The sequence below is a fragment of the Cetorhinus maximus genome, chromosome 12 (assembly GCF_964194155.1).
Source record: "Cetorhinus maximus chromosome 12, sCetMax3.hap1.1, whole genome shotgun sequence".
Classification (NCBI taxonomy): Eukaryota; Metazoa; Chordata; class Chondrichthyes; order Lamniformes; family Cetorhinidae; genus Cetorhinus; species Cetorhinus maximus.
The window spans coordinates 25,616,542-25,642,325 of record NC_135890.1 but is presented as its reverse complement, the minus strand read 5'-3'; the positions used below and the strand labels follow the sequence as shown (position 1 = coordinate 25,642,325).

The 25,784-nt window shown below is 40.5% G+C and overlaps 1 protein-coding gene across 5 annotated transcripts in view; it reads right to left on the bottom strand.

Moving 5' to 3' along the window:
• reln (reelin) overlaps nucleotides 1–25,784 on the bottom strand; it is a 366,824-nt gene that overhangs the window by 123,970 nt on the left and 217,070 nt on the right. For all 5 annotated transcript variants that reach the window (XM_078553223.1, XM_078553220.1, XM_078553221.1 and 2 more), the window contains 7 exons: nucleotides 23,284–23,476; nucleotides 20,601–20,713; nucleotides 18,611–18,748; nucleotides 17,922–18,108; nucleotides 16,556–16,761; nucleotides 15,729–15,900; nucleotides 6,232–6,426 (listed from right to left, as the gene is read on the bottom strand). In XM_078553223.1, the coding sequence (XP_078409349.1) occupies nucleotides 6,232–6,426; nucleotides 15,729–15,900; nucleotides 16,556–16,761; nucleotides 17,922–18,108; nucleotides 18,611–18,748; nucleotides 20,601–20,713; nucleotides 23,284–23,476 (1,204 nt within the window). The remainder of the gene's footprint in view (nucleotides 1–6,231; nucleotides 6,427–15,728; nucleotides 15,901–16,555; nucleotides 16,762–17,921; nucleotides 18,109–18,610; nucleotides 18,749–20,600; nucleotides 20,714–23,283; nucleotides 23,477–25,784) is intronic.

Here is a 25,784-nt window from a genome sequence, read left to right as displayed (position 1 = left end):
TTTTCAATTCCTAATGGCTGAGACATTTAACAGTATTTGGAATCCAAAAAATGGATACACATCCTTTGTCAAAGACCCAGTGGAGGTGGGAGTCATGTGACATCAGCCTCTGGCTTGTGGAACAAGTAATATTGCCTTGCTGAACTGCATATCTCAGTCTGCTATTTACCATGTAATTAGTCATCTAACCGACAAGGGCCTCTGCCCAGGTGGAATACCTGGTTCCCATTTACACTGCTTCTGCTGGAAATTCTGTACCATCACCTACAAGACTGATTCATCTCTGCATACCTATTTCATTGTGTGAAGTCAACACCACTGGAAAAGTGAATTATCCAGCATCAGTTTTCAACCCACCAACCTCTGTGAAGGAATACCTCACTGGGCTTTTATTCTGGGCTCTGGAACCCACCTGAAACAATATTCCTTTTCCCTATGGTCTCTGCACTGTAAATCTTTCTTTTCTCTATCCCTCTCTTTACTATCTGAATGCGAGCGTGTACAAATAAACTAACCCAGTGAATTTTTTTTTATTCAGTCATGGGATGCGGGCGTCGTTGCCTAGGCCAGCATTTATTGCAGATTCCTAATTGCCCTTGAGGTGAGCTGCCTTCTTGAACCGCTGCAGTCCATGTGGTGGAGGTATACCCATAGTGCTGTTAGGGAGGGAGTTCCAGGATTTTGACCCAGTGACAATGAAGGAATGGCAATATAATTCCATTCCTGGATGGTGAGTGGCTTGGAGAGGAACTTCCAGGTGGTGGAGTTCATCCTTTCTCAAGTCTGCTGTGCGGTTATAAATAGAAAATTGGATTGCACCAATACCAAGGGGTTGGGAATCATGCCACTGCTTATAAAGAGGGGGAAACTAATGATAACATCTTTCTGTTTACAGACGGGTGGTGAGAGGAGAAATTAGTGCTGTTTAAGTTAACCCCCCTCCTGTCCATAATAGTAGGAAGCTCCTGTCTGAAGCAGGTGGGAGTTTCATTCCCTTATTCAGAAGGAAGCTTTTAAAGAACCTTAAAAGACATCTCAACCTATTACCAGCAGCCTTTGACAAGGCCAAAGGGACCGGGGATTTTAAAAATGGCAGGCATGAAGGGAAAGGGACTGCTAACTGCAGACACAAGCCTACAGTTTGGTAAAGGATCAATCCTGCACCTAACCATCTTTTCAATGCTCCTGAATGCAAGGGGGAGCTGCATGAGATGCTTCCAAGGGAATTTTTCCTTCGTGTCATTCCACAGCACCATATCGGTAGGTCAACATTGGAGTGCCCCTCCAAGGACAGGCAGATAAATTTCAAGGCACAGCAAAAGAATTTGTATTTATATAGGCCTTTCACAAACTTGGGTCATTCCATAAGGAATTCCAAGCTAATGAAGTGTAGTCACAGTGGTAGAGAAATCTGGGAGCCAAATTGTGCACAGCAAGGTCCCACAGACAACAATCAGATGAATGATCAATGTGTTTTTAAAGCAAAATTAGTTGAAGGGTAAATATTGGCAGGGCTAAGGTAATATTGGACCTTTCGCCTGAGAAGGCAGATGAAACCTTGGTTTAATGTCTTACCCGAATTATGGCACCACCTACAATATAGCACTCCCCCAGTCCTGCAATAGAGCATAGTCTGTGGATTGATATTTGAAGCCAAGAACTTCTGCCTTGGGCTAGAGTGCTACTACTGAGCCAAGGCTGATACAAAGCTGACGTTGCTACCCTGAAATGTGCCATCCTCAGACTGGTCCTTACCTCAGGTTTCACATCTTTGCATTTGCCTCTCTGCTGACCTAGATCCTAAAACATATAGGCCTCTCCTCCTTTCTGTGGCCATGAGCCATGCTGGATGTTAGGTCAAAGTGCTCTGCCACATCTGTATCTGCAGGAGGAGATAAAATTACCTCACTTTGGCAGACACAGCTGGTGGAGGTTTGTCTTCCCAAAGAAAGCTGCGCTCGCAGGCTTCATGTGGCTCATTACTGCCTGACTTATATGTTATTCTGGAGGCTTCTTCAGAACTGCTCCAATTACAGGTGTGGCACTGCATGAAAGAAGGGCTGCCAGATGTTCAACAGTCCATCCATGCTACCTGATTGGTCACAGCCCACAACATGCTCACCATCCATTTCTGCAAGCTCTGGCATGGCTATCTGCCACTGACCATGGTGAGGGGAGGGTGCTATCTTTTTAGGATGTGGGTCAGCAGGGAGGAAAATTCAAAGATGTGAAACCTGAGGTAAGGACCAGTACGGCACATTTAACAGCAACAACTGTCAGCTTTGTATCAGCTTTGGTTCAACCTCTTGCCTCTGTGTCAGAAGCTCTTGGCTTCAAATATCAATCCGCAGACTATGCTGTAGTGCAGCACTGGGAGAGTGCTGTACTGTAGGTGGTGCCATAATTCGGGTAAGGCAGTAAAGCAAGGTTTCACCTGCCCTCTCAGACAAAAGATCCAATAGTGTCATAGTCCTGTCAACATTTATCTTTCAACTAACTTAGCAAAAAAACACATTGAACATTCATCTGATTATTGTCTGTGGGGCCTTGCTGTGCACAAATTAACTCTCACATTCCTCTAAAATAGTTTAGTGGCTACACTTCATTGGCCATGAATTCCTTATGGAATCTCCTGAATTTTGAAAGGCCTATATAAATGCAATAAAAACAAAAAAATGCTGGAAAAACTCAGCAGGTCTGGCAGCATCTGTGGAAAGAGAAACAGAGTTAATGGTTCAAATCCGTATGACTCTTCTTCAGAGCTAAAGAGAATGAAAGTTCTTTTGCTGTGCCTTGAAATGTATCTGCCTCTCTTATAAGGCATGCTACAATGTTGGCCTACCAATATGGTGCTATGGAATGGCATAAAGGAAAAATCCCCTCAGCATCTCATGCAGCTCTCCCTTAACTTCAGTGGGCATCGAAGGGATGGTTAGGTGCAGGACTGATCCTGCGGGTCTGTAGAATTGTGTCCGCTGACTTAACAGTCCCTTTCCTTTCATTTTTGCTTGCCATTTTTTAATCCCTGGTCCCTTCAGTCTTGGCAAATGCTGTTTGGCAATTGGCTGAGATGCCTTTTAAGGTTTTTCAAAAGCTGCCCATATCTCCCTAATTTGTCAGTGTTTGTTAGTTAGCGACTGCGCTTTCAGCAGGGGATCCAGGGATGCCAAAGTGGGACCAAAGACACAAGGCTGCAATATAAACCAATATAAAACAAAGAAGCTAACCTCCTGTGCTAGCACAAAAACTGAAAACATTTTATATCTTCAAAATGAATGTTTTCAGTACTATGGTTGCACATGAAACCCTTCAGTTGTCTGGTGGGCTAAGAAGTAGGACATGCCAAATAAGGAAAGCCAAATTTGAATGATGGCAATTGCATTATCAAATATATTCTAATCGTCAGCCAACAGAAATCCACAGTGGTCGTGGAGGCACTTCTCTCCATCCAAGCATTTTGGCTGAGAGATTCAAAAAGCAGTGTTACAATATGCAGTGTTTTGAGCCTCAGTCCCCAAAATATTTGAGGCTGGAAGTTAAAAGATGAACATTTAATGCAATTTTCTGACAGCCCTCTACCGCTATATTAAAGGACATGTTAGCCTATTTAAAAATAAAAGGTTTGGAGAACATCTGTTAAAATACTAGGCAGAGGAAAGTTAATTAAAGCATTAATCATTCATCTGCTAATATTTTCATTCATTTACAATACAATAGTTCACCCTTTCAACTAATTTTGCATATACAATGTATTTTGGGATTAGCAGAATATACTCCATGTAAAGAATAAATAATAAATTGTATGTGAAGGGCTTCCTGCTGTCTTGTGGCCTCACATTGAAAACAATAGGAGGAGGGATGCAGACACGTAGACTGTCCTGAGCGTGAAATGTGTTTTCCATCATCTGTGCTACTTTTTCTTGTTTGTTGATTTAAATTCACTCTGGAGTGCATTGAAGAAATACTATCAGCACCTATGAAGTGAAAATATTTTTTTCTCTCTTTCTCTTGTTCCAAGGCTGTCAAACACATGCCTAAAAGCATCAAGGGGTGAAAAAAAACTAGCAAGACTGAAAAATCCAAAGTGTTTAACTTTATTGCTCAGAATCTCAAGCTGTAATTCCAAACCTCAGGGAAAATAAATCTATGGTAATGAATCAGCTGTTAACCTCTGAAACCTTTTTATTACTTTACAAGCTTTCAATTATTCAGCTCTCACCTGTTATACAACATTGATCTGAAGTTCTTGTATGGTTCATTAGTTTTAAATTACAAGCACATGACTGATACAACCCACCACAGGGATTTCATTATAGCATCAGACTGAGGAGTAGAACTCCTTTTGCCATTCTATCAAAGTGATAAGGACAATCCCACAGATCTTGAAGTGCTATAACTTACTATCAGTCTTACAGTCAAAAATATTTATGCTGAAGAAGTAAAACATGTACTCTCCATGGGATTACAATATTTCTACTGCACAGAAAAAGGTTATTCAACCTAACTGGCTACTGTTGGCAGCCATACTCCACATCAGCCTCCTCCCATTTTATTTAAATCTTCCCACTCTGCTCTAATAAACTTCTATTTCCTTCTACTTCATGTGAGCATCAAGCCTCCCCTTAAATGCATCAATGCTATCTGCTTCAACCACTCAATGTGTCAGTGAATTTCACATTCTCACCCCTCTTTGTATAATAGAATTTAGGAGGAATTTTTCTTTGCTCTGTTAGTGGCTATCTTATACTTATGCTACCTAACTGGAAACAACTTCTCCATATCAAGCCCAGTAAACCCCTTCATAATTTGAAAGGTATCTATCAGGTTCCCTCTTAACCTTCTCTTTTCCACAGCAAAGAGCTACAGCCTGTTTAATCATTCTGGATTGCCACATCAATTCAATTCTGGGTAGCATCCTTGTAAATCTGTGTTGTACTTTCTCCAGTACTTTAATATCCTTGTAGTATAGAGAGGAAAACTACATACAACATTCCAAGTACATTTTTACATTTTGTGATATTAGCATGAGATTCCTTTGTCTCCTATTTTAGTCATTTTAAAAAAACAGATTAAAGCCTTTGTTAAAAGGCTGGAGAAAAGAAGTACATACAAATGCATAGATTCAACTCCTTATTCAGTTACCTCAGACCTAACACAATGTTGATTAGACCACAATTTCTCTTAACTTCAGCCGTGCTGTCACTGTGGAAAACAATTAATTCCAAAAAAATATATTAGATTTACTGCAGCTGAATAGAGAGTCTGAAAAATCGAATCCCTGTTCTTGGCTAAACAGTGGTTGTAAAAGACCCTGCAGCACTATTTTGAAGAGGCGCAAAACGTTCTCTTTGTACCCTGCCCAATATTGTTCACTGAACCAATACTACCAAAAGCATTCATTTCATTTGTTGTTTGTGGGATTTTACTGTGCACAAGCTGTCTTTTGCTCTTGTTTACAGAACACTGCGCCTCAAAAATAATTCATTGCAAATGAACTACTTTAAGACATCCTTAGAACAAAAGTGCTATATACATAGAATCATAGAATGATACAGCACACAAGGAAGCCATGTGGCCCATTGTGCCTGTACTAACTCTTTGGTAGAAACATTCAACCGATCCTTCTACCCTGTTCTTTTCCCATAGCCCTGCAAATGTCTTCCCTTCAAGTATTTATCCATGACCATGCAAGTTCATTTGTTATTTAGCCAACAAAAAGCTAAATTCTCTCCCTCCTCACTGAAGCATTACATGTCAATCTAGTTGATGGGAGAAAGTGACAAAATCATGGGAGTTAAACCAAACCAACATCTATATTTCTGTTTTTCTTTTACCCCTTTCCCCTTTCTCTGCATGGCCCTCACACCCCTCATTTCATCATCAGCTGTGGCTTTCTATCTGTTTTTCTCTTCCACTCTTTTCGCATCCTGCTCTTTCTGCAAGTCTACTATTTCCTGCTTTCCCGCCTGTTTGTTTTTCATGGTGTCCGGATGCAACTTTCAGATTTTCTTACAGATAGTGCGACTGTGCCTTTTTATTATATAAGTGAGGGTATGAAGCACTTGTCCAAATGTAACTGGTTGGAGACAAGAACTCTCACTGGGCTGGTGGGAGATGCCATCAGGAAGGTGTTGAAACATACACAGGTATAAAAGAAATCTGGGATGGCAGTGAGGGGTAAAAGAGGCCTTTGCCTTGAAAAATGCAGAGCATTGTACGCAAAATAAATACCTTGAACTGAAGTAAATATCCAGGTTTGAGAGTCAAGTCCCGTGTCACAGCAACCCGATCGCCATCCGATTTCCCAAACACTATAGCTGAGTGCGTCATGGAGCAGAAAGTCTCGTTGCTGCCCATCCCTTCGTTAGCCAGCATTAACCATATGCTCAGCTGGTTCAGTGGGATATCATAGGAGGGTGTATAATCCTGAAATGCAAAGGGAGTAATACAAATATATTAAATCATACATGTCAGCCCTTCAACCTCTACAAAGAGTATTACTGAAATGAGAAATTTTATGAGTATATGAATACATTTTTGCTATCACACAAGATTTAAAAAAAAAACAGAAGTCTGTTTTCGTGTTAAAGGAGTGTTGTCACACATTGCACAGTTTGTGGTGTAATGATATATTTGTTTGGAAATGAGAGTTTTAGATGATCCTTTGAACATTAGTAATGCTGTAGCAATGTTGCAATTAAGTAACTGGTTAGGTTCAAGCTTCAGTAAATCAGTCTGCAAAATGCAGCCTGTAAGCCAGCAGTGAGCTGCTTAATGTAAAGTTGCTTTCAAACGCAATAAATCCAGTTGAGTTGCCATTTGATGCTGGATTATTAGGAACCCGAAACAAGATAACATCAGAATAACACATGTGGAATGGATAGATAAGCTGCTTATAACTGCACTGTTTATAACGGTTTCATACTCAATGTGCATATGGAGCAGATGCACGAGTGTTCCAAGACATCCAAGCTACACATTCCTGGAACACCCATCTCCATAAACTATACTCGGATCTCACCGTTTTCCTACTGCGAAAAGCAGGATGTGGTGTTATCTTTGAAAATGTGGATTTTACAAAAAATCTGTGCTGAAAACAATCCCCTAATGTCATCATGTCACTGAACACATCAGTGTGCCTCTGCTCCTGCCCAAAGATATTTCTGCCTTTCAGACACTTTCCCTTTATGGTAACAATCCTTTAAATTTGTTCTTCAAAATGCTGCTGACAGTTAAATTTACAAGTACATTTTCAAAAATTTGATTTAAATAATTCTTCAGACTGATCAACGTTAAATAGGTTTCTTGAACGGCTGATCAAAAGCAACAAAAACTCTGATGCTTAAAACAGAGCTTGTTAAAGTTTAGGAAGGCTGCAATATACAACAACAGGCTACAGAAAGGCCATAGCATCGTTAACAAGCAAAGATCAATATAGGAGGTCCTGCAGGAACCTCCACTTCTTTATTAAGATCTTTTCACCTGGACTCGAAAAGCAACCACCCTACAATTAATACATTTTGTTATTGAAATATAGCTTGAAACACCATAAGGAGCAGGATGGATTGATCACATGCTGGGCTGGTAGATATAATTCCATTTTGTTTCTTCACAAATTTTTATATAATCCTATAGTCAAGATAATGGGTGTCATCGCTGTGGAATGAAACCGTTTTTCACTTCTGACAAGTCAGCTCCAGTATCGAACATTCTTGTATTAGGAACGGCAGGGACAGGATGGAAAGTAAACCTTCCTCGACTCTACCTCATTCACGGAAGGGTGCACTCTCATGGATCATTATGGCATTCCCATTCATGAGCAAGGCCGTCGTCAATGGATAAAACTGATATTAGAAATTTTCAGTTGCAAGCCATGTGCTTGATGCCAAAAGCACATTTAAAGGCAGCAAGCTGTGTCCTTCACTTGGCCTACAGCGGAAGGCTGCTCTTTGACATCAGCAATTGGGAAGCATCATGTAGCTGCTTCATTGATTAAATAAACCAGTGAGGATCTTCTCATTTCAGGAAAGCACTTCATTGGCTGGTTACACTGCATAACCAGGAGTATGCCGGGTTTCCATGACATTAAAGATCTGAGTCCTGATTTTCTGCTGGCATTTCTACCTGATGTGGACAGGCTGAGAAATCAGCCAGCGAATTGTTCCATTGGCTTCCAGCCATTCACTGTCACACCACAAATGATGACAAACTTAAATGCACCCATCGAATTGTTAGCAAGTGCATTTAAAGCAGTTGGCAAAGATAGTTTGATGCCAGACATCGTATTTATTGATCTCCGTAGCAATACTGGACACAAGTATGTTACTAGTACCCATGATGTTATGGTAGGCAGAAGATATAAATTTGAAACCCAGCCACAGAAGCAGCTGGTAATGTTCCGCTGTCACAGGTGTCCAATGTCTTTTGTTTTATTTGTTCATGAGATGTGAGTGCCATTGGCAAGACCAGCATTTGTTGCCCATCCCTAATTTCCCTTGAGAAGGTGGTGGTGAGCCACCTTCTTGAATTGCTACAGTCCATCTGGGGTAGGTACACCCACAGTACTGTTTGGGAGAGAGTTCCAGGGTTTTGACCCAGCAACAGGGAAGGATATAGTTCCAAGTCAGGATGATGTGTGACTTGGAGGGGAACTTGCAAGTGGTGGTGTTCCCATCCATCTTCTGCCCTCGCCCATTTAGGTGGTATAACTCGCAGGTTTAGAAGGTGCTGTTGAAGGAGGCTTGGCAAGTTGCGGCAGTGCATCTTGCATATGGTATACACTGCTGACATTGAGCGTCGATGGTGGAGGAAGTAAATATTTAAGGTGGTGGATGGGGTGCCAATCAAGCTGGCTGCTTTGTCCTGGATGGAGTTGAGCATCTTGAGTGTTGTCAGAGCTGAAATCATCCAGGTAAGTGGAGACTCGAGGCCTCATCCCTCACCCGCAACCCCCCACACCCTCCCTATGCCCCATCATGCCAACTCATGCCTTCCACCCATCCCCCATGGCCCCTCATACCCCTCATGCCCATATCCTCATGGCCCTTTATGGTCCCTAAGCCAAATTAGTGCTAACTCATGCCAACCCATGACCCCCACCCACCACCCTTTGCTCTTAACCCTTCCATGCCAACTCACCTAGTATCCTTTGACAGCTCCTTGACAGCTTTGATAATGTGACAGTTCTTTGACAGCTCTAGTGAGTTTGTGTGTAAAAAGTACACAAGCATGTTCACTTTTAACAATCCCAAAGGGTGCCTTACCTCTCCCAAAGGGTGTCTTACCTCTCCCAAAGGTGTCCCAGTACCATATCCAAAGGGGTATCCTGGCAATCTAAACAAATTCACCAAGTTCAGACCTCCTCTTACCTGTTCTAAGCTGCACACTTCGGGTTTCACACTCCTGGCCTCCTAAATCCCACTTCAGTGGAGGCAGCTGATGATTTAAATGGCCAGTTGCCTCCATAAACCATGCATGCATGGACCCCAGCTTAACTTCACTCCTGCCCCCGTGAAAATAGGACATGCTGTGATTGGGGGCAAGACCTAGAATTTTCAGCCCGTTATGGCAAAAATCTGGGCCAGAGACTGTTTAGTGCAAATCTGCATTGTGAAAGACTGGGCTCTTCACAGACTGGAGTTTAAGAGACTCACACTGTGGAGGCCTTTGAATGTGAACTCATGAAAGATACTGGCAGGCCAAGGAGCCTTTATTACAGCCTCATTAAGTGAGATTGCCAATTTAATGCTCATTAGTGTACTTCTGTTTTACTACACCTACCCGCTCAAAAGATAAACTATGCTTGCTGAACTTGAACACTCAGCCTTATTTAACAACTAATTTCACGCTTCAGCTCCCACAGTCAGAAAAGGCTGATACTTTGCAACAAATAACTACAATTATCTTTCACTTATACCTCATTTAGAACTGCTTCCAATCTAACATGTTCCATGGTGTAATCCAGTTCCGATTAAAACAAGTTCAGTGCTTATTCTGGGATTGACAGTAACAGCATTTTAACCTTGCACCTGTCCGATTGCTGTAAGGTTACTTCTGCAGCATTGTTATTCTGTACATGGAGCTTTTCTGATGTACAAGGAATGTTCGTACAGACCAACAGTGTGAAAATCATATTACTGGTTATTATGCTGAGCTGAGACCTTATCCTGCACAGATCAAGAATAAAATAGCAGCACCAATGCCAAGCAGCATTTGAGGCAGCCATTTTCCTTTATCTCGAGCAGTTTTTTGCCTCTGAGTCCGCGGAGCACTGCAATGTAATTGAGCTGTTCAGGTAATTTTTTGCTGTAATTTTGGATTGAATACTCACTAAACGCAGTTCTATTCCCAAGCTCTCTTTTCCATGTGCCATCAGTGGCACAACTGTCCAACAAGTTGACACACCAGTGCAGTACTGAGGGAGCGCTGCGCTGTCAGAGACGCCAACTATTGGATAAAATGTTAAACCGAAGCCACTTCTGCTCTCTCGGGTAGATGTAAAAAAATCCCATGGCACTATTTCAAAGAGAATCAGGGGAGTGCCCAGAGTCCTGGTCTATATTTATCATCCAATCAACGGGGGAGGCAATGGCATAGTCGTATTGTCGCTGGACCAGTAATCCAGAGACCCAGGGTAATGTGCTGGGGACCCAGGTTTGAATCTCTCCAAGGCAGATGGTGGAATTTGAATTCAATAAAAATCTGGAATTAAAAGTCTGATGATGACCATGAAGGAAATCTGTCGTCTTAGGACCTAAGGTCTGGCCTACACATGTGCCGACTAAAATGGCAGCAATGTGGCTAACTCTAAAAATGCTGTTCGAAATGGCTTCCAAGTTTCCTATTACAATTAAAATTGGCTGTACAGCCTTTTGGAATGTCCTGAAGTCGTGAAAGGCACTATATAAATACAGACTTTCTTTTTATCTTTACTAAATGAATCAAGGAAACACTGGGTTATGGTTATGGATTTAAATTAACCTCATTTTTGATGAATAATTGCTTATTACTGATCCCCCAAATTGTTCTTCTGGAGCCCAGAAGTAAAGGTTCCCCTGTCCCCATCCTGCCTAGATGAAGGAACTGAGGGCATTCTGGCTAAGTTTGCAGATGATACAAAGATAGGTGGAGGGACAGGTAGTATTGAGGAGGTGGGGAGGCTGCAGAAGGATTTGGACAGGTTAGGAGAATGGGCAAAGAAGTGGCAAACGGAATACAACGTGGGGAAGTGTGAGGTCATGCACTTTGGTAGGAAGAATAGAGGCATAGACTATTTTCTAAAAGGGGAGAGAATTCAGAAATCTGCAGTGCAAAGGGACTTGGGAGTCCTAGTCCAGGATTCTCTGAAGGTTAACTTGCAGGTTGAGTCGGTAGTTAGGAAGGCAAATGCAATGTTGGCATTTATTTTATTTTGAGGACTAGAATATAAAAGCAGGGATGTGCTGCTGAGGCTTTATAAGGCTCTGGTCAGACCACATTTAGAATATTGTGAGTAATTTTGGGCCCGTATCTCAGGAAGGATGTGCTGGCCCTGGAGAGGGTCCAGAAGAGGTTCACGAGAATGATCCCAGGAATGAAAGGCTTAATATATGAGGAACGTTTGAGGACTCTGGGTCTATAATCGATGGAGTTTAGAAGGATGAGGGGGGATCTGATTGAAACTTACAGAATACTGAAAGGCCTGGATAGAGTGGACGTGGGGAAGATGTTTCCATTAGTAGGAGAGACTAGGACCCGAGGGCACAGCCTCAGAGTAAAGGGGAGACCTTTTAGAACAGAGATGAGGAGAAACTTCTTTAGCCAGAGAGTGGTGAATCTATGGAATTCATTGCCACAGAAGGCTGTGGAGGCCAGGTCATTGAGTGTATTTAAGACCGAGATAGATAGGTTCTTGATCAGTAAGGGGATCAAAGGTTACGGGGAGAAGGCGGGAGAATGGGGTTGAGAAACTTATCAGCCATGATTGAATGGCGGAGCAGACTCGATGGGCCGAATGGCCTAATTTCTGCTCTTATGTCTTATGGCCTTGTCCAAGTTAAAACCGCCCTACAGCTTTAATGATCCTTTAATGAAACAAGCGGATGTTTCCCCTTCTGGGGGCATTCTAGAACGAGAGGCCATAGTTTTAGGCTAAGGGGTGGTAGATTTAAATCAGAGATGAGGAGGAATTATTTTTCTCAAAGGGTCGTGAATCTGTGGAATTCACTACCTCAGAGTGCAGTGGATACAGTGACGCTGAATAAATTTAAGGAGGAGATAGACAGATTTTTAATTAGTGACGGGTTGAAAGGCTATAGGGAGAGGACAGTAAATTGGAGTTGAGGCCGAAATGAGATCAGCTATGATTGTATTGAATGGCGGGGCAGGCTCGAGGGGCTGAATTGCCTACTCCTGCTCCTAGTTCTTATGTTCTGAGTGTTAGGTCTTAGGAAATATGGCAGAAAAACATAATACTTGACAGACAAGATGAAACAATTGCCTTAACGTAATAGAACCAGTTTCACTTTTATTATTAAGTAAATCCCATCTCAATGTGAGACTCAGTCCCACAGCAAAAACAAAAATACCTGGAAAAACTCAGCAGCTCTGGCAGCATCTGTGGAGAGAAACACAGTTAACGTTTCAAGTCCGAATGATCCTTCAACAGAACTTCAACAGTTTTTTCCTTTTATCTCAATCCCACTGGTTTGGGTCCTCCGCAGGAGTCTTTCAGTTTTTTTACTTCCAAGGTAGATATAATGACCATATCTGACCAGAGATTCCACACAGTATCTGTCACACAGTCAAACTGTCTGTCTTTGGCCATCGTGGCTGTTCAGCAATAAAACAGCATCACCTCTGTGTGTTTAAACTCTCTTCTTCTGTGACAGCTTTGAGAACTCTTCATGGCCTCTTTACATAATAACACTGATGTAGAGAGAAGTCCTAGCTTTTAACTCTAGGTGCTGAAACCTATCTGAAAAAGTGCAAGTAACGGCATTCTTAAGGAACAATGCCGTAATCTGTTGTTCTGCTCAATTTATTGAGTTGCACTCCCTGCTCCTCATCAGGAAGCACCAGATCAGGGAATCACCCCAATATACTATTCTGTCAGTGGAAATGGCTGCCTTTTTCATTTGCCATAGGTAGGCTATGCTTATTATATACAGTGCGTATGGGAGCAATTCCTCTATGGGCATCAGTTTGCAGTGAATTATGTTCTGTAAACAACTTGGCCCTCAGAGACAAAGGTGTTCACATTCACTTCAGAGCATCGTGAAAAACCTATCATGCAGTGAGATCGAGTTCAGCTTTAATCTACATCACATGTTGCCTGTTGATGCAATCTCCAGAGGATCTTACCTGGCCATACAAGCCATTTTAAAATCTATATAAGTCCAAAAAAAACCTGTCTACCCCCTCAGATTCAGCAAAGAAGCACACATTTAATGCTAATAATTAAATAGCAGGAACTTGAGTGGGAATCTCCAAGGTGCCTTTGCACTGGTATCTGCTTATTTTGGATTACAGGATGCCAGCATGTTTGGTATGGCTCCCTGGATGATTGTTGCTATTGCTTTGAAGCCAAATCACAGACTCACTAAGAAACAAACAACAGCATTAAAGGTACTTTCTGTGCCCATTTCTCTTGTGTGCAATACTGGAAATAAGTAATCCACATGAGTTAGAGAAAAAAAGCTGGAGCTCACTTTGTCTGAGAACTTTCTCAGAATTTGAACAGTATCTCAAATATGAAGAGAACTATTGTTACCTGTTAAAGGATACTGTCACTGCATTGTTTAGTTTTTCAAAACAAGTTAGTTATTGCAATGGCTAGGAACAGCTTACTCTGAACAGTCAGTTGAAATACTGTCAAGTATTATCATACATTGCTCAAAACTGGAACCAAAAAAACTAGAAAGAGCAAGACGTTCATAAACATGTAAATGTTTGAACCTGATCAACTTACTATATCCCAATGATTACTAAATCTTTCAGCTACTTCTCTAGTGCAATTAAGACATCTAACTTATCCAGATATCCAGGTTTACATGGGCAACAACCGTGACTATTTACAATCAGAATTTGTTATTAATGATTTAAAAATTGCTCCATTCTGGTGATTAGATTTTATGGCAAGACATATATGTATAAAGTTCAAATCTGTTTCCTGAACCTATTACCATAAGCAGTTCCAATCATAAAATTATATCGAGTGCATCAGTGACATCAGTCTATATTTTATATCAAACATTGCTAGTTCATATTAGTATAGCTAAAGTAGCTGGATTTATGAGCATCAGAACATGATTGATACTTGATTAGGAACTCTAATAATTAACTCCCTGGAAGCAACTGGCAAGGTTTCACTTGAGTTAACTGGCAGGGCATGAGGTTTTGAATGGGCTTCTTTCATCTTAGTCCACAAAGCTTTGACATTAAAACAGATACAGCACCTCCGAAGGCCACTGAAGAAAAATATGTTCAAAATAAACATTTAACTTTACTGAAGCAAGAAAGTTGGTTACAAATAGTTGACTGGTAGTACAGAACTTGAGTATTGCTGAAGAGACATGCTGTCAACGCTTTTCATCTTGCACTCTACAGGACAGATGCAAGAACACCAAATTTCAAAGGGAACAACAATTTAATAAAACTTAACAGTTTAATTAATGGAAAGCATGTTGGACAATAATATCAACTATAACGCCTCAAACAATCAGAATCGACTTGCCAACCAATCAGTACCCTTTTCTCATGCAGTATAAATTGTTGCTCCCTTTGAAATTTGTCATTCTTCCATCTGTCCTGATGAGTGCAAGATGAAAAGTTGGTTACACAAAAATACTGTTGCTGAAAGCTGCTGAATCTGTTAAAGGGATGTTAACTCAATTTATTGACCTACTTTATCTGCCTGATGCCAATACATTACAGTTCCCATTACACTCATTCCCAAGTAGAAAACAAGGTGAATTTTTAAAATTGTCCGCATTTCTTTACTATTTTACACTAATTTACTACTTAAAAAGAAGCCCGTCTCCATTACTTTTACTGAGCGCTTGCTTTAAATTGGACAACTGGAAGGTTCAGGAAAACTCAGGTCTCTCTGGGCCAGCCAGATTTTGTGTTTGTCTCATTTTCTAGGATGTGGAAATCAACATTAATGTTACAGTGATAAAACTATTCAAACATCAGGAATAACAATGACACACCACTAAACAAAATAGCCTAAACAAAATTTGCATAAAAATAAAATCATTTAAATTTCTGAAAATGTAAAGTGCAGATTGCATAATTCACATTGCTACATTGCAGACAACTGCAGGCTGATATTTGCTGTGCTAATTTACATCAAAACTCTTTTGTGCTATCTGCAACCCAGTTGTGTCTGGCAGAGTAAGTGTCTGGAGTATTGTAAGAATTAATTTTCCAACCTGCTGATTGAGCTTATTTACCATTGTATTTTATGTTGTGTCTATGTATTGGTTGTGAACATCACCGATGGGAGTTCAAGAGGGACATTTGATTTAACCCAGCAATATCATCACTAATGAAACTGTAATTTAATTGTCTGCAAAATGCCAGATCTGGGGATGGAAAGGAATATCTTCTTTTTAAATGTTAAACACACTGAATTTTATTTTACACTCCTGGTGACTACAGGTTATCTGTAGTAATATTTTTTGTTTATTCGTTAACTGGATTTCCTCAAAGTAAAGTTCTATAATAAAAATGGTCACATTTGTTACCTGCTGTACTGTTGGCGTAATGACGGGGATAATCTGTTTCTGTCGCTCTGATAAAATGATGATGTCATCAATAGCCCACTGGTCATATCCCTCACCTGAATGAACAGGCTGCCACCAGCGGAATCGTGTACAGGTGGTCTTGGCAGAAGCCGGAAGCTCAAAATAAACAAACCTGTTGAACGCAACATAAATTATCAAAGACAAAATGATTTCTGTTTAGTTTCATTGTTTACCAGTAAATTTCTTTTCCCATTGCTCTACAAGCTTGGACCATTCTCAGATAAGAGAATCTAATTCCCAGGCCTCCCTGTTGAACCAGATGCAGATGAACCTTATTTTTTCCCTCCTTCCTGGGTGTGAGTGCATATATTCCCTTGATGCTTTCCTCTGATGGAAAAGCAGAATTCTTTAATTCACTTTGCGAGGGAGCATTGGCCCTAAACCCACATGTTGCAGCAACGCAGCTCAGTTGTTGAGCCCACTGCCAGAAAAATGGTGGCCTGTGGGGCATGAGCATTTTATACCAGATTACTGTCATCTCTAGAGTCAGGGAAAACCACTTCAGGAAGTGGCCACAAGTTCCTCTGGCTGAAACAATGCTATTTCATTTGCTGTACAAAGCTGATGTGAGAGCTGGCACTGATAGCAGGACTTTAATGTAATTAGCTGGTTATGCTTCTATGACAAATTTGGTGAAAGTACTTTTGCAGAGCAACTTTGTGCTACCTGGTGCAACGGTACCCGAGGTTGCCTTTAGCGTGTGTTTAGTTGACTTAAATCTAATAAAAAAGGCACTGGAATGTAAATGCTCCCTCCCCAAGTCTTACCTGGGTTGACTGTAGTCAGAAAAGTACATTTCTGAAAGTAGGTGCCAGGTTATGCCACCATTGTTGCTGTACTGCAATAACACACCCTCCTCTCTTCTGTCAGGTGTGTTACAGGAGCCTGTGTTCCCTCCAATACGAATGTAGAACTGGATAAAGTCTACCCATTGGGTGTCCAGGTCCCAGCTGACTAGCTGCCTCTTCCCATTCTGGATGAGCAAGTAAATGTAACAACTTTAATGTTACAGTATCTGATATGCCTTTAAGTTTAACGTTGTTCTGGCAACCAACAATGTAAGTCAGGAGTGTGATGGAATACTCCCCACTTGCCTGGATAAGTGCAGCTCCCACAACACTCAAGAAGCTTGACACCATTCAGGACAAAGTAGCCCGCTCGATTGGCACCATATCCACAAACATTCACTCCTTCCACCACCAACGCACAGTAGCAGCAGTGTGTACCATCTACAAGATGTACTGCAGCAACTCACCAAGGCTCCTTAGACAGCACCTTCCAAACCCATGACCACTACCATCTAGAAGGACAAGGGCAGCAGATAGATGGGAACCCACAATCTGGAAGTTCCCCTCCAAGTCACTCACCATCCTGACTTGGAAATATATCGCCATTCCTTCACTGTCATTGGATCAAAATCCTGGAACTCCCTTCCTAACAGCACTGTGGGTGTACCTACACCGCATGGACTGCAGCGGTTCAAGGAGGCAGCTCACCACCACCTTCTCAAGGGCAACTAGGGATGGGCTCATCAAGGATGCTGGCTCATCCCACGAATGAATTTTTAAAAAATGATGGAATTGCTGGGAAAATCACTTACAAAATGTGGAGGGTGAAAAAGATCAAAGGTGGCTGTACTTTGTAAAACATAGGAGAACAAACTGTTATCTTGGACTGGAGCCCACAGGCAGATTTTCTTCCCTCCTGTCTCAAAGACACAGTGCATAGTTCCATGGGCACCTGCTCACCTCCTGTACCTCAGTCAAGTGATTAACCTTCAATTGAGAGCCTCGACAGTGGCTACAGGGTGAGAGCAATGTTTGGTACCATAATAGTCAAGCTATCTTCGCTTGGATTTTTCACATCCACACTTTACAGTGGGGGTTATGAGAATGTATATCCTGGGTGATTTTCCTCTTGCTTAGCACAGGTCATCAATGCCCATTGTAACACTCTCATCCCTGCCTGAGGTCACTGATCTAAACAAATGAGCTATTATGGGATCTAGCAGTTTGTTTCATTTATAAGCTTAAAAATGGCATGCAATGAGCACAAATACTCACATGGTGCTATAAAAGCCACATTTTTTTAAAAAACAGGTTCAGGTTGTATTGGATGAAGAATGAATTGTACCTCAGAGAAGTAGAGTGATGAACCTGAGGAAATGACTCCACAGCCTTGCTCTGGTTTAACGATTTGTCCACCAATGACTTCCTGCCAATCGTTCTTCATCACAGCCTCATTCTCAAAGTCACATGTCACTGTTGAAGGCAACATACCCTCTGGCTTACAGGTAGATCCATGATAACCTGAATCACAGCTTTAAGGAAAGAAATTACCATTTTCAGGTATTGTGATTCTACAGTTCTGCACTTTGTCAATTAGCTGAATTTTAACTTCATTTACCTAAAGAACTGATAAAACAGATGCTTGCTGGGATTTTAAGGTCATAAATATTAATGTGGTCTTTTGGGCTACAGAGGCAAGCAAGTGTGTAACTAAACATAACAAGATATGGAATGAGATAAAGGCATTCGGTCTACCAAATGCATCTGTGTACAATTCACCCCATCATGGACTTTACTTTGACTTCAAGCACTTAAAAAAGTCTTGATCATTTCTAGAATCCTAGGTTCATCACTTTGTTAGCTAAGGGTATCAAGGAGTATGCATCAAATGGGTAAATGGAGTTGAGGTGCAGATCATCCATGATCAAACTGAATGACGGAACAGGCTTAAGGGGCTGAATGGTCTATTCCTGTGCCTATGTATATACATATCTAGTGGTCAGCCAATATTTCTATATTATTACTTCAACGTACTTGCATAGTCCATTGTAACACCAGCCATGTCCATTACACATTTCAGGACACTGTTGACCAATATAAATATCATCTAATGCCCATTCATCCTGAACCATATAGTAACTCTGGCTCCAACGGAAACGTGTAGCACTTGACCTGAATAAGTTTAAAAAAAAGATGTTAGTCTTAAGAGTTTACTAAACTAAAATGATGAGTGTGAAAAACCTTTTATAATATGGAGACCAACAGATCTGAGGAACTTGACTGTATCATTAGCGATTGCTGCAAAGTACGCTGGAGATTTATTGAAAGAAATATTTATAACTCCCTAATTAGTTCAGTTAGTTAAATGTAACTGGGCCATGAAAGCCAGAGGTTTCAAGTTTATTTTAGCTGATATCATCCAGGGTGGTAGTTAAGGTGCTACAATAGGCCTGAATCTCCTGAACTAGAGCAGGGAGGATCCGCCGTAGTCCCTGGTCTTGATTATTATTGTGGAAAGTCCACACTTGTGGATAGAGTAATGTTTGGTTGTAACAACAACACAATTGATGAACCTGGTAATATTCACTGTTCAGGTTTATACTTAAAGAATGGTCACGTGGGTAAAGTGTCATAGCACAGCCAATTTGCAACTGTATCTCAAAATGAGTCAGCACCTCCCAGATGGGAGGGTACTAAGAAATAAGTAGGACCAAACACTAATTTTTAAAAATATATTTTATACAAGGAACATTGTAAATTTATACAAAAGAACATTTGATGTTGCTCAGTGACTGCTCTACAGTGCTATTGAAGTGGTGAAGCCAATGGAGCAGGGAATCTAATCTGGTTCCTATTAGGAACCTGCTTGCAAATACTTGGGCACATATAACTATAATAAACCTCCAACTCTAATAAATTTTCTTCTGATCATAGTCAAGCCTAATATTATGATCAAAGAGGTTAAATTTCAACAAAGTGAATCCCAAGCCATGGTGCATTGGTTGAATGCGGAAAATGTTGTTTTATTGTACCAATGAGTCCCATGTTTGTCAAATACTACATGTAGCATCTGCAGATTTATACTGCACTAGTAAAAAATGCCACTCTAAATACGTTATTTAGCCTATAAATCTGATTTTTGTAAGGCTGAATCTTGTCTTCCCACATGATGTGTGCTGCTCCCAAGACTACATTTCTTTTCTGGAGCTCTTGTGTCACTTTCAACACACCTTTGTGGTCTGAATAGCAGGACATTTGGATTATTGACTTTAACGCAGCTAGGATATGTCATACTCCTGGTATAATCTCAGACTGGTTTTCAAGGTCAACCACTTAGGAAGTTCAGATGATTATAAGTGAATGTTAGAACAAGCTCTTCCCTGTCAAGGACCAGATAATGCAATAATATTTTAATATTTATATTCCAAAACGCAAATGTGATAATTACTCTGCGTTTGTTTAAAAAAAAACTGTCCCCGACAGCTGCCTGCATCTCATCAGCAGTCAGTGTTGATATGCAAATATATACTCAAAAACAAATTCATTTTCATAAAGCAATAGCCAATGTAATTTGTTTAAGCCGCACTTGGTACATAATATGATTGGAAGAAAAATGGCAGGCTCAGTGCAGCAGTTTTCATCAAATGCTTTATGAAATTGGTGCTAAGATTAACAAATCCCTTCTGACACACTTGAACATGTTTAAGCACTAGTGTTCTTTGTGATTTGAATGCATTCACTGAGATACTGAAGAATTGTGTACATTCAATCAATGTTAAACAGAAACTTGTTAATTTTTTTATGGCTATTACAGAGATTAAAAATTCATTTGCGCCGATAACAGCTGTTAAGATAATTAAAACCGTAGTCACAAGTTGGGGAGGAGCCAATTATAGCCTAGTTACCTGGAGTCTTTGATTTCACATTCTGCAGATTTATGTGAAGAGACAGTTGGTGGGAAGACAATGATTCATTTTACATTTGGCCCATTCCCAAGGATTAATGCCCGCAATGATTTTCTTACCATGTTTTCTGTTGCAGGGACACAGTTACTCTTTTCCACTGTGAGAACTCCGAGGAATGATAAACACTGGCAGAGGTGAACTCTTGGCAACTGGGCATGCTGGGGAAACATTCCTGCAGGAAAACATGTCAAACCAGAAAGTATCAAGATTACCAAATGTTTAAAATTCCACATCTGCCTATCAAAAGGCTCCAAAAATACAGTTTGGGAATCAATGGATTAATGTAGATAGATCCAGAATTGCAAAGTCAAAACTGAATTTGGTCCAGTGGTAAGCAAGGTCCTGTCTCCTTTTCACAACTCTGATCTTTTTTTAATCTGTGTTTTGAGGTGGTATGTCCATGTTAATTCGTGCATTAATTAACTAATGCATAATTTTCAACATTGCAATCTGTAGGGTTTTCAACAAGATTGTGAGAACAGCCTCCAAGTCAGACATAGTTGGAATATCTGCAGTGGTCATCTGGAATTGATATGTCAATATTATCAATTCATATTTCGAGAAAGCCACAGGACTATACCAGAATGAAACATCCCGAAATGACTTTTATATTTTTCAGATTCAAAAGCCAAACAATTAAACCTAGGGTAGGATTTTGCTCTTGGCGTGCGGATTCAGCGGGAGCGGTCAGGAAGCCGACCGCAGCCTGCGATCAGCAGCGCTCCGTGATATTACGCGGGTGGGCCTTGTAGCATGATACGCAAGCGGCAGCGCTGAGTGCTGCCTGTGCGTGCAGGCCTAGCGCGAACTTCACGCATGCGTGTGAGAGAGTGCAGAATAATCTCCCTGAGCCACAGAGCTGCCTCAGGGAGATGAAGAAATTTTTGAAAAATAATAAAGAACAAAAAAATATAATGAAACATATCCCTTCATATGATTCTGTCACATGAGCAGGGAAATATTTTCAATTAAAAAATAAAGTTTTTATTCTATTTGTATTTGCTTTTGGAAATCTCATCCCTCCTGTAGATGAGGTTTCCAAAAAAATGCAAAGGCCACTTGGCCTTTTTGCCTGCCCGCCAACTGTTAGGATGAACAGGCAGTGAAAAATTATTAACTTAATGGCCTTAATAGGCCTTTTAATTGTCAGCGGGTGCGCTGCTGGCTCCGCACGTGCCCGCCAACTGAACTATTACGCGACTGCGCATTGACGTCGGCACGCTCAGCTGACATCATTGCGCATCATTTCACACTCAGTCGGGTCGGGCGCATGGCCACCCACCCGCCGAGCTAAAAATTCTGCCCTAGTTTTCTTCTTTCCATACCACAATGCAGTCCTGAGATGAATGGAACTTTCAGTCAGATTTAGCCATCATGATCCAGAAACAAGTGGAAACCACTAAAATTTTAGTTCTGTCTGTGCTAGCGTGGCACTAAAGGAGCTATCAGAGCTGAAATATTATAGCATTAGAGGGGAGCAAAAGCAGCCACCTACTGAAATCCTATCATATGCTGTGCAATGTTGGCTATGATGAAGGGAATGGTGCTGAAGGAATCCTTCAGAAAATCTCCAAGAAGGCTAAGAAGATATGTATTGAAGAAGTTTGTGGGCCAAAGCTATCTCCTCTAGGGAAAGCATTTGCATCAGTTTCAGTTGAAATTTGGACATGAAAATAAAGTCTTCACAGACTGAGAAGATGGAATTGATAATTGTGAAAATCAAAACCCTGTTCAAAACTAAATAACACTATATTGATGGTCATTAACCTTTTCAGTAAATGCTTAAGCAGGAAGTGGACTGAAGTAACTTAAATGTGTTAGTTCAAATAAAATCACAAGCAGGGGCCTTATTTTTTGAAAACACATATCTGGTGTCACAGTGAAGGCCATGCCACCAGAATGCAAGTTTAAATAATGACCGCACAAATTCATAACAATAAACACAGCAAAAAGCAAAGTTTGGGATTGACAGGAACAACGTATGTAAATTGTAAACTGCTTTCCAACATCACTAAATGTCATTTGTGCAAAGATATGGAACAAGTCTCAGAATTGAAGTGGCCCCGAAATACAAACTAGGGCCTTAACATTCATGACATTGCACAGGGTCATTTTTCATTAGCACTCAATAAAATCATGACCAGCAGTCTGTACATGTTCCCATCCAATTTGAATAAAATTTGCCCAACAACACAATTCAAAAAAGGGTGCATCCATTTAATTTTTGCAATGTTTAACATTGAGCCCATTAGATTATTTTAAAAAGATTGTCATAAAAATAAAACAAAACTGTAGTTAGCTTGAAGAGTAAAAGGAATTACCCTAATTAAGAGTAGGGTAAATTCAGTGCTCCTAATAATGAACCACACTCAAAGGGAACATTTGCAGGAGGGAAAGTTGTGACTGCTGCCTCGGTTCTCTTCAAACACAGGAGTGCTCAATTTATCATTTCATGATTTCACTTTCCTTTGGAGAATTTAATACTTTTGTCTTTCATTTGACTTTAATTAAGCAACTCAACAAAATAAATCATTGCATGATAACAAAAAGATAGTATGTGGGAGCATAATTGGGGTCAAGGTGCTTAATTCTAACATGACTATATGGGACAGACTCGTTGGACCAGCTGATCTTTACCTGCCCGTCATGTTTGTGTGTTCCTATAAGCTACAAGTTTCTGGCTATATCTCTGTGCATATTTAGCAAGTCCAAAAACCTAGAAAAGCTTGCTCTCATATTTACCTCTTGTACAAGGTGCCAGGTTAGACCATGGTTTGTGGAGTATTCTAGTCTGATTTGGTTGTCCACGTGTAACGTAAAAGACTTTCCGCAGCCCATCAGCAGGCTGAATTGCAGCATATATGAGGCCCCGATCTGCATGGACTGGGTTTCGACATAGCGCATGCTCGAACTTGTTTTAGAATCTCCAGTGAAACTGTAGCAATGACAAATAAAGAAGTATTAAGTGGACATAGTTGTTAGGATAAAGCTAAAGGCAGAATTCTTTAGTAAAGTAATGCAAGCGATTGGATTGGTTAGTCACTGGCCATTCACCTCGAGGCTATAGGTTCAAATCTAAACCAGGCTGATTGATAAAAGTCTTATTTTGCTGCTGGTTGCCCAAATCCAATTCCTGGAGGTCATAAGCTTAAATGCATAAAGCTGTATTATTTTGGGACTACTTCCAATCTTACTGAGAGGGACTACGAGTTGGGTGTTGTGGGAAATGTAAAAATACTGTGTCGATACAACAGAATATGTTCTTCTAAGATTGGGGCGGAAGCACATTGTTGGGCTGAACTTTACTCTCTTTCTAACCAGGTAATCCTTAACCTGGAAATATTTGACAACAGGTGTCCAAAATGCAAACTATTCCATTCCCAGCATCATGATTCCTTATTTTGATGAACAAAAACATTCATTTACAAAATAGCAGTTATATGAAGGTATCCTCAAGGCTTCAGATTTTCAATGGCTCTGCACTAACTAGCTGGCATGACTTGTGTAGTCTCAGGTCTGGGACATGTTTGTAATGTTTAGTTCCTCAGATGGACAGGCGTTTAACCTAGTCTGTCCCTTTCAGACACTGTTCACATTGTGGTTTAAATAGGCACAATCTATCATCAATTAGCAGTTAACTATTGAGGGGAAGTTTCCTTTGACTGGAAAAAAAATCTCTTGCTTCCGCCCTGGGGAAAATTCCAGTTTAAAAAAAGAGCCACGAGTGGTTTTCTTTTTTTAATGTCTTTGATTCTTTAAATTTGAATTGTGACCTTTGTCATGTATTTGATGTAGCTTTTGGTCCCTCTTTTCCTAAACAGTCATGTTATCCATTTGATCAATATATTTTACATCAAAACATTACTGAGTACAAACAGGAAGTGATATGCTTTGTTGATAAATTGAGGTTTGAGTATAAATGATATGCAACTCTTAATAATTCAGGTCTTTGAAGTAACAATGTCTCAACTTCCTTGGGATATCATAGATTATTGGGGTAAACTATACTTCAGTGAGGAGAGGCTAACCCTCACAGTGCACACAAAAATATGCTGTGACTTCACTCATGCTGTCACATGGAACTGCAGCCAAGTAGAGTGTTTATGCCACACTGGAATTTTAATAATGAAAACCAAATAGTTCAAAACTGTCCCTGTATTCTGGCAGCAAGGACAATGGTGTTTCCAGAGGTCCACTGTATAAATGCTTTATCCATACTTCCATGATGGAATTTATCTAAAATGGTCTTTTAGGCTGCAACAGAAATATGTCTATGTAATCATTCTTTGGTAGGCTGGTTAGCTGAGTTGGCTGAACATGTGATTCAGAATAATGCCAACAGCGCGGGTCAATTCCTGTTCTGGCTGAGGGAGATTTGGGACCTGCCTCCTCGTACTGCCCGAGTATGGAAGGCAATTTGGCAAACAACCACCAACAAAAAAAAACTGCCAAAAAACAAAGCTCAGGATGAAGCATCAGCAGACAATGAGCAAAGGACCTGCCTTTGGGCAGAGCACATGGAATGGAATGGGAATTGTTCTTTGGAGTAATCTCATTTGATGCCATCACTTTTGAAACATGTGCTAACAAACAACAAATACGACATGCGTGTTCACAGCAAGAGACAGCTGAACTTCAGTAGTAAAGATTACAGCGTCTAATGTAAATTTTGGGTGCCCAACTACTAATCAAAGGCTGTTTTCATAACCTTTATTCATAAAGATGATTTCTGAGAGAACTTTGAGAATGCTAGCCATCTTCCTTCTTTTGCACAATAAGAAGCAATTGAATGGAAACTAAGCTAACCCAGCCCATCTTTCAGTTCCCAGAGATAAATCCTTTTAATTTTTCTTTGTTCCAGAAGTAGTAGCTTATATCTGTGATTCTTTGTGACATCACTACTGGCTATAGTCTGTGTATCCCTCTGTGTTATAAATAGGATCCACGTAGCCTAATCCCTTTAGATCATACGATCCCAAATAACTTTGTGTTACTATATCACCAGTCACATGATACAACATCCTTTGAGTTCCAACATCAGACTTTTCCACCTATGTCTTTATTACATATGCATTTTGTTAGTCACTCCCACTACACAAGAACTATGGCCAATGGCTGTAGACAACTCAAAACACAGCCATGCATATTTTATAAAGAATGAAAAAAGATGCCATTTACAAGAAAATATCTCAATTATGGATTATTTTAATATTTGACTGGACCAGTTGATTGACATCTTTAAA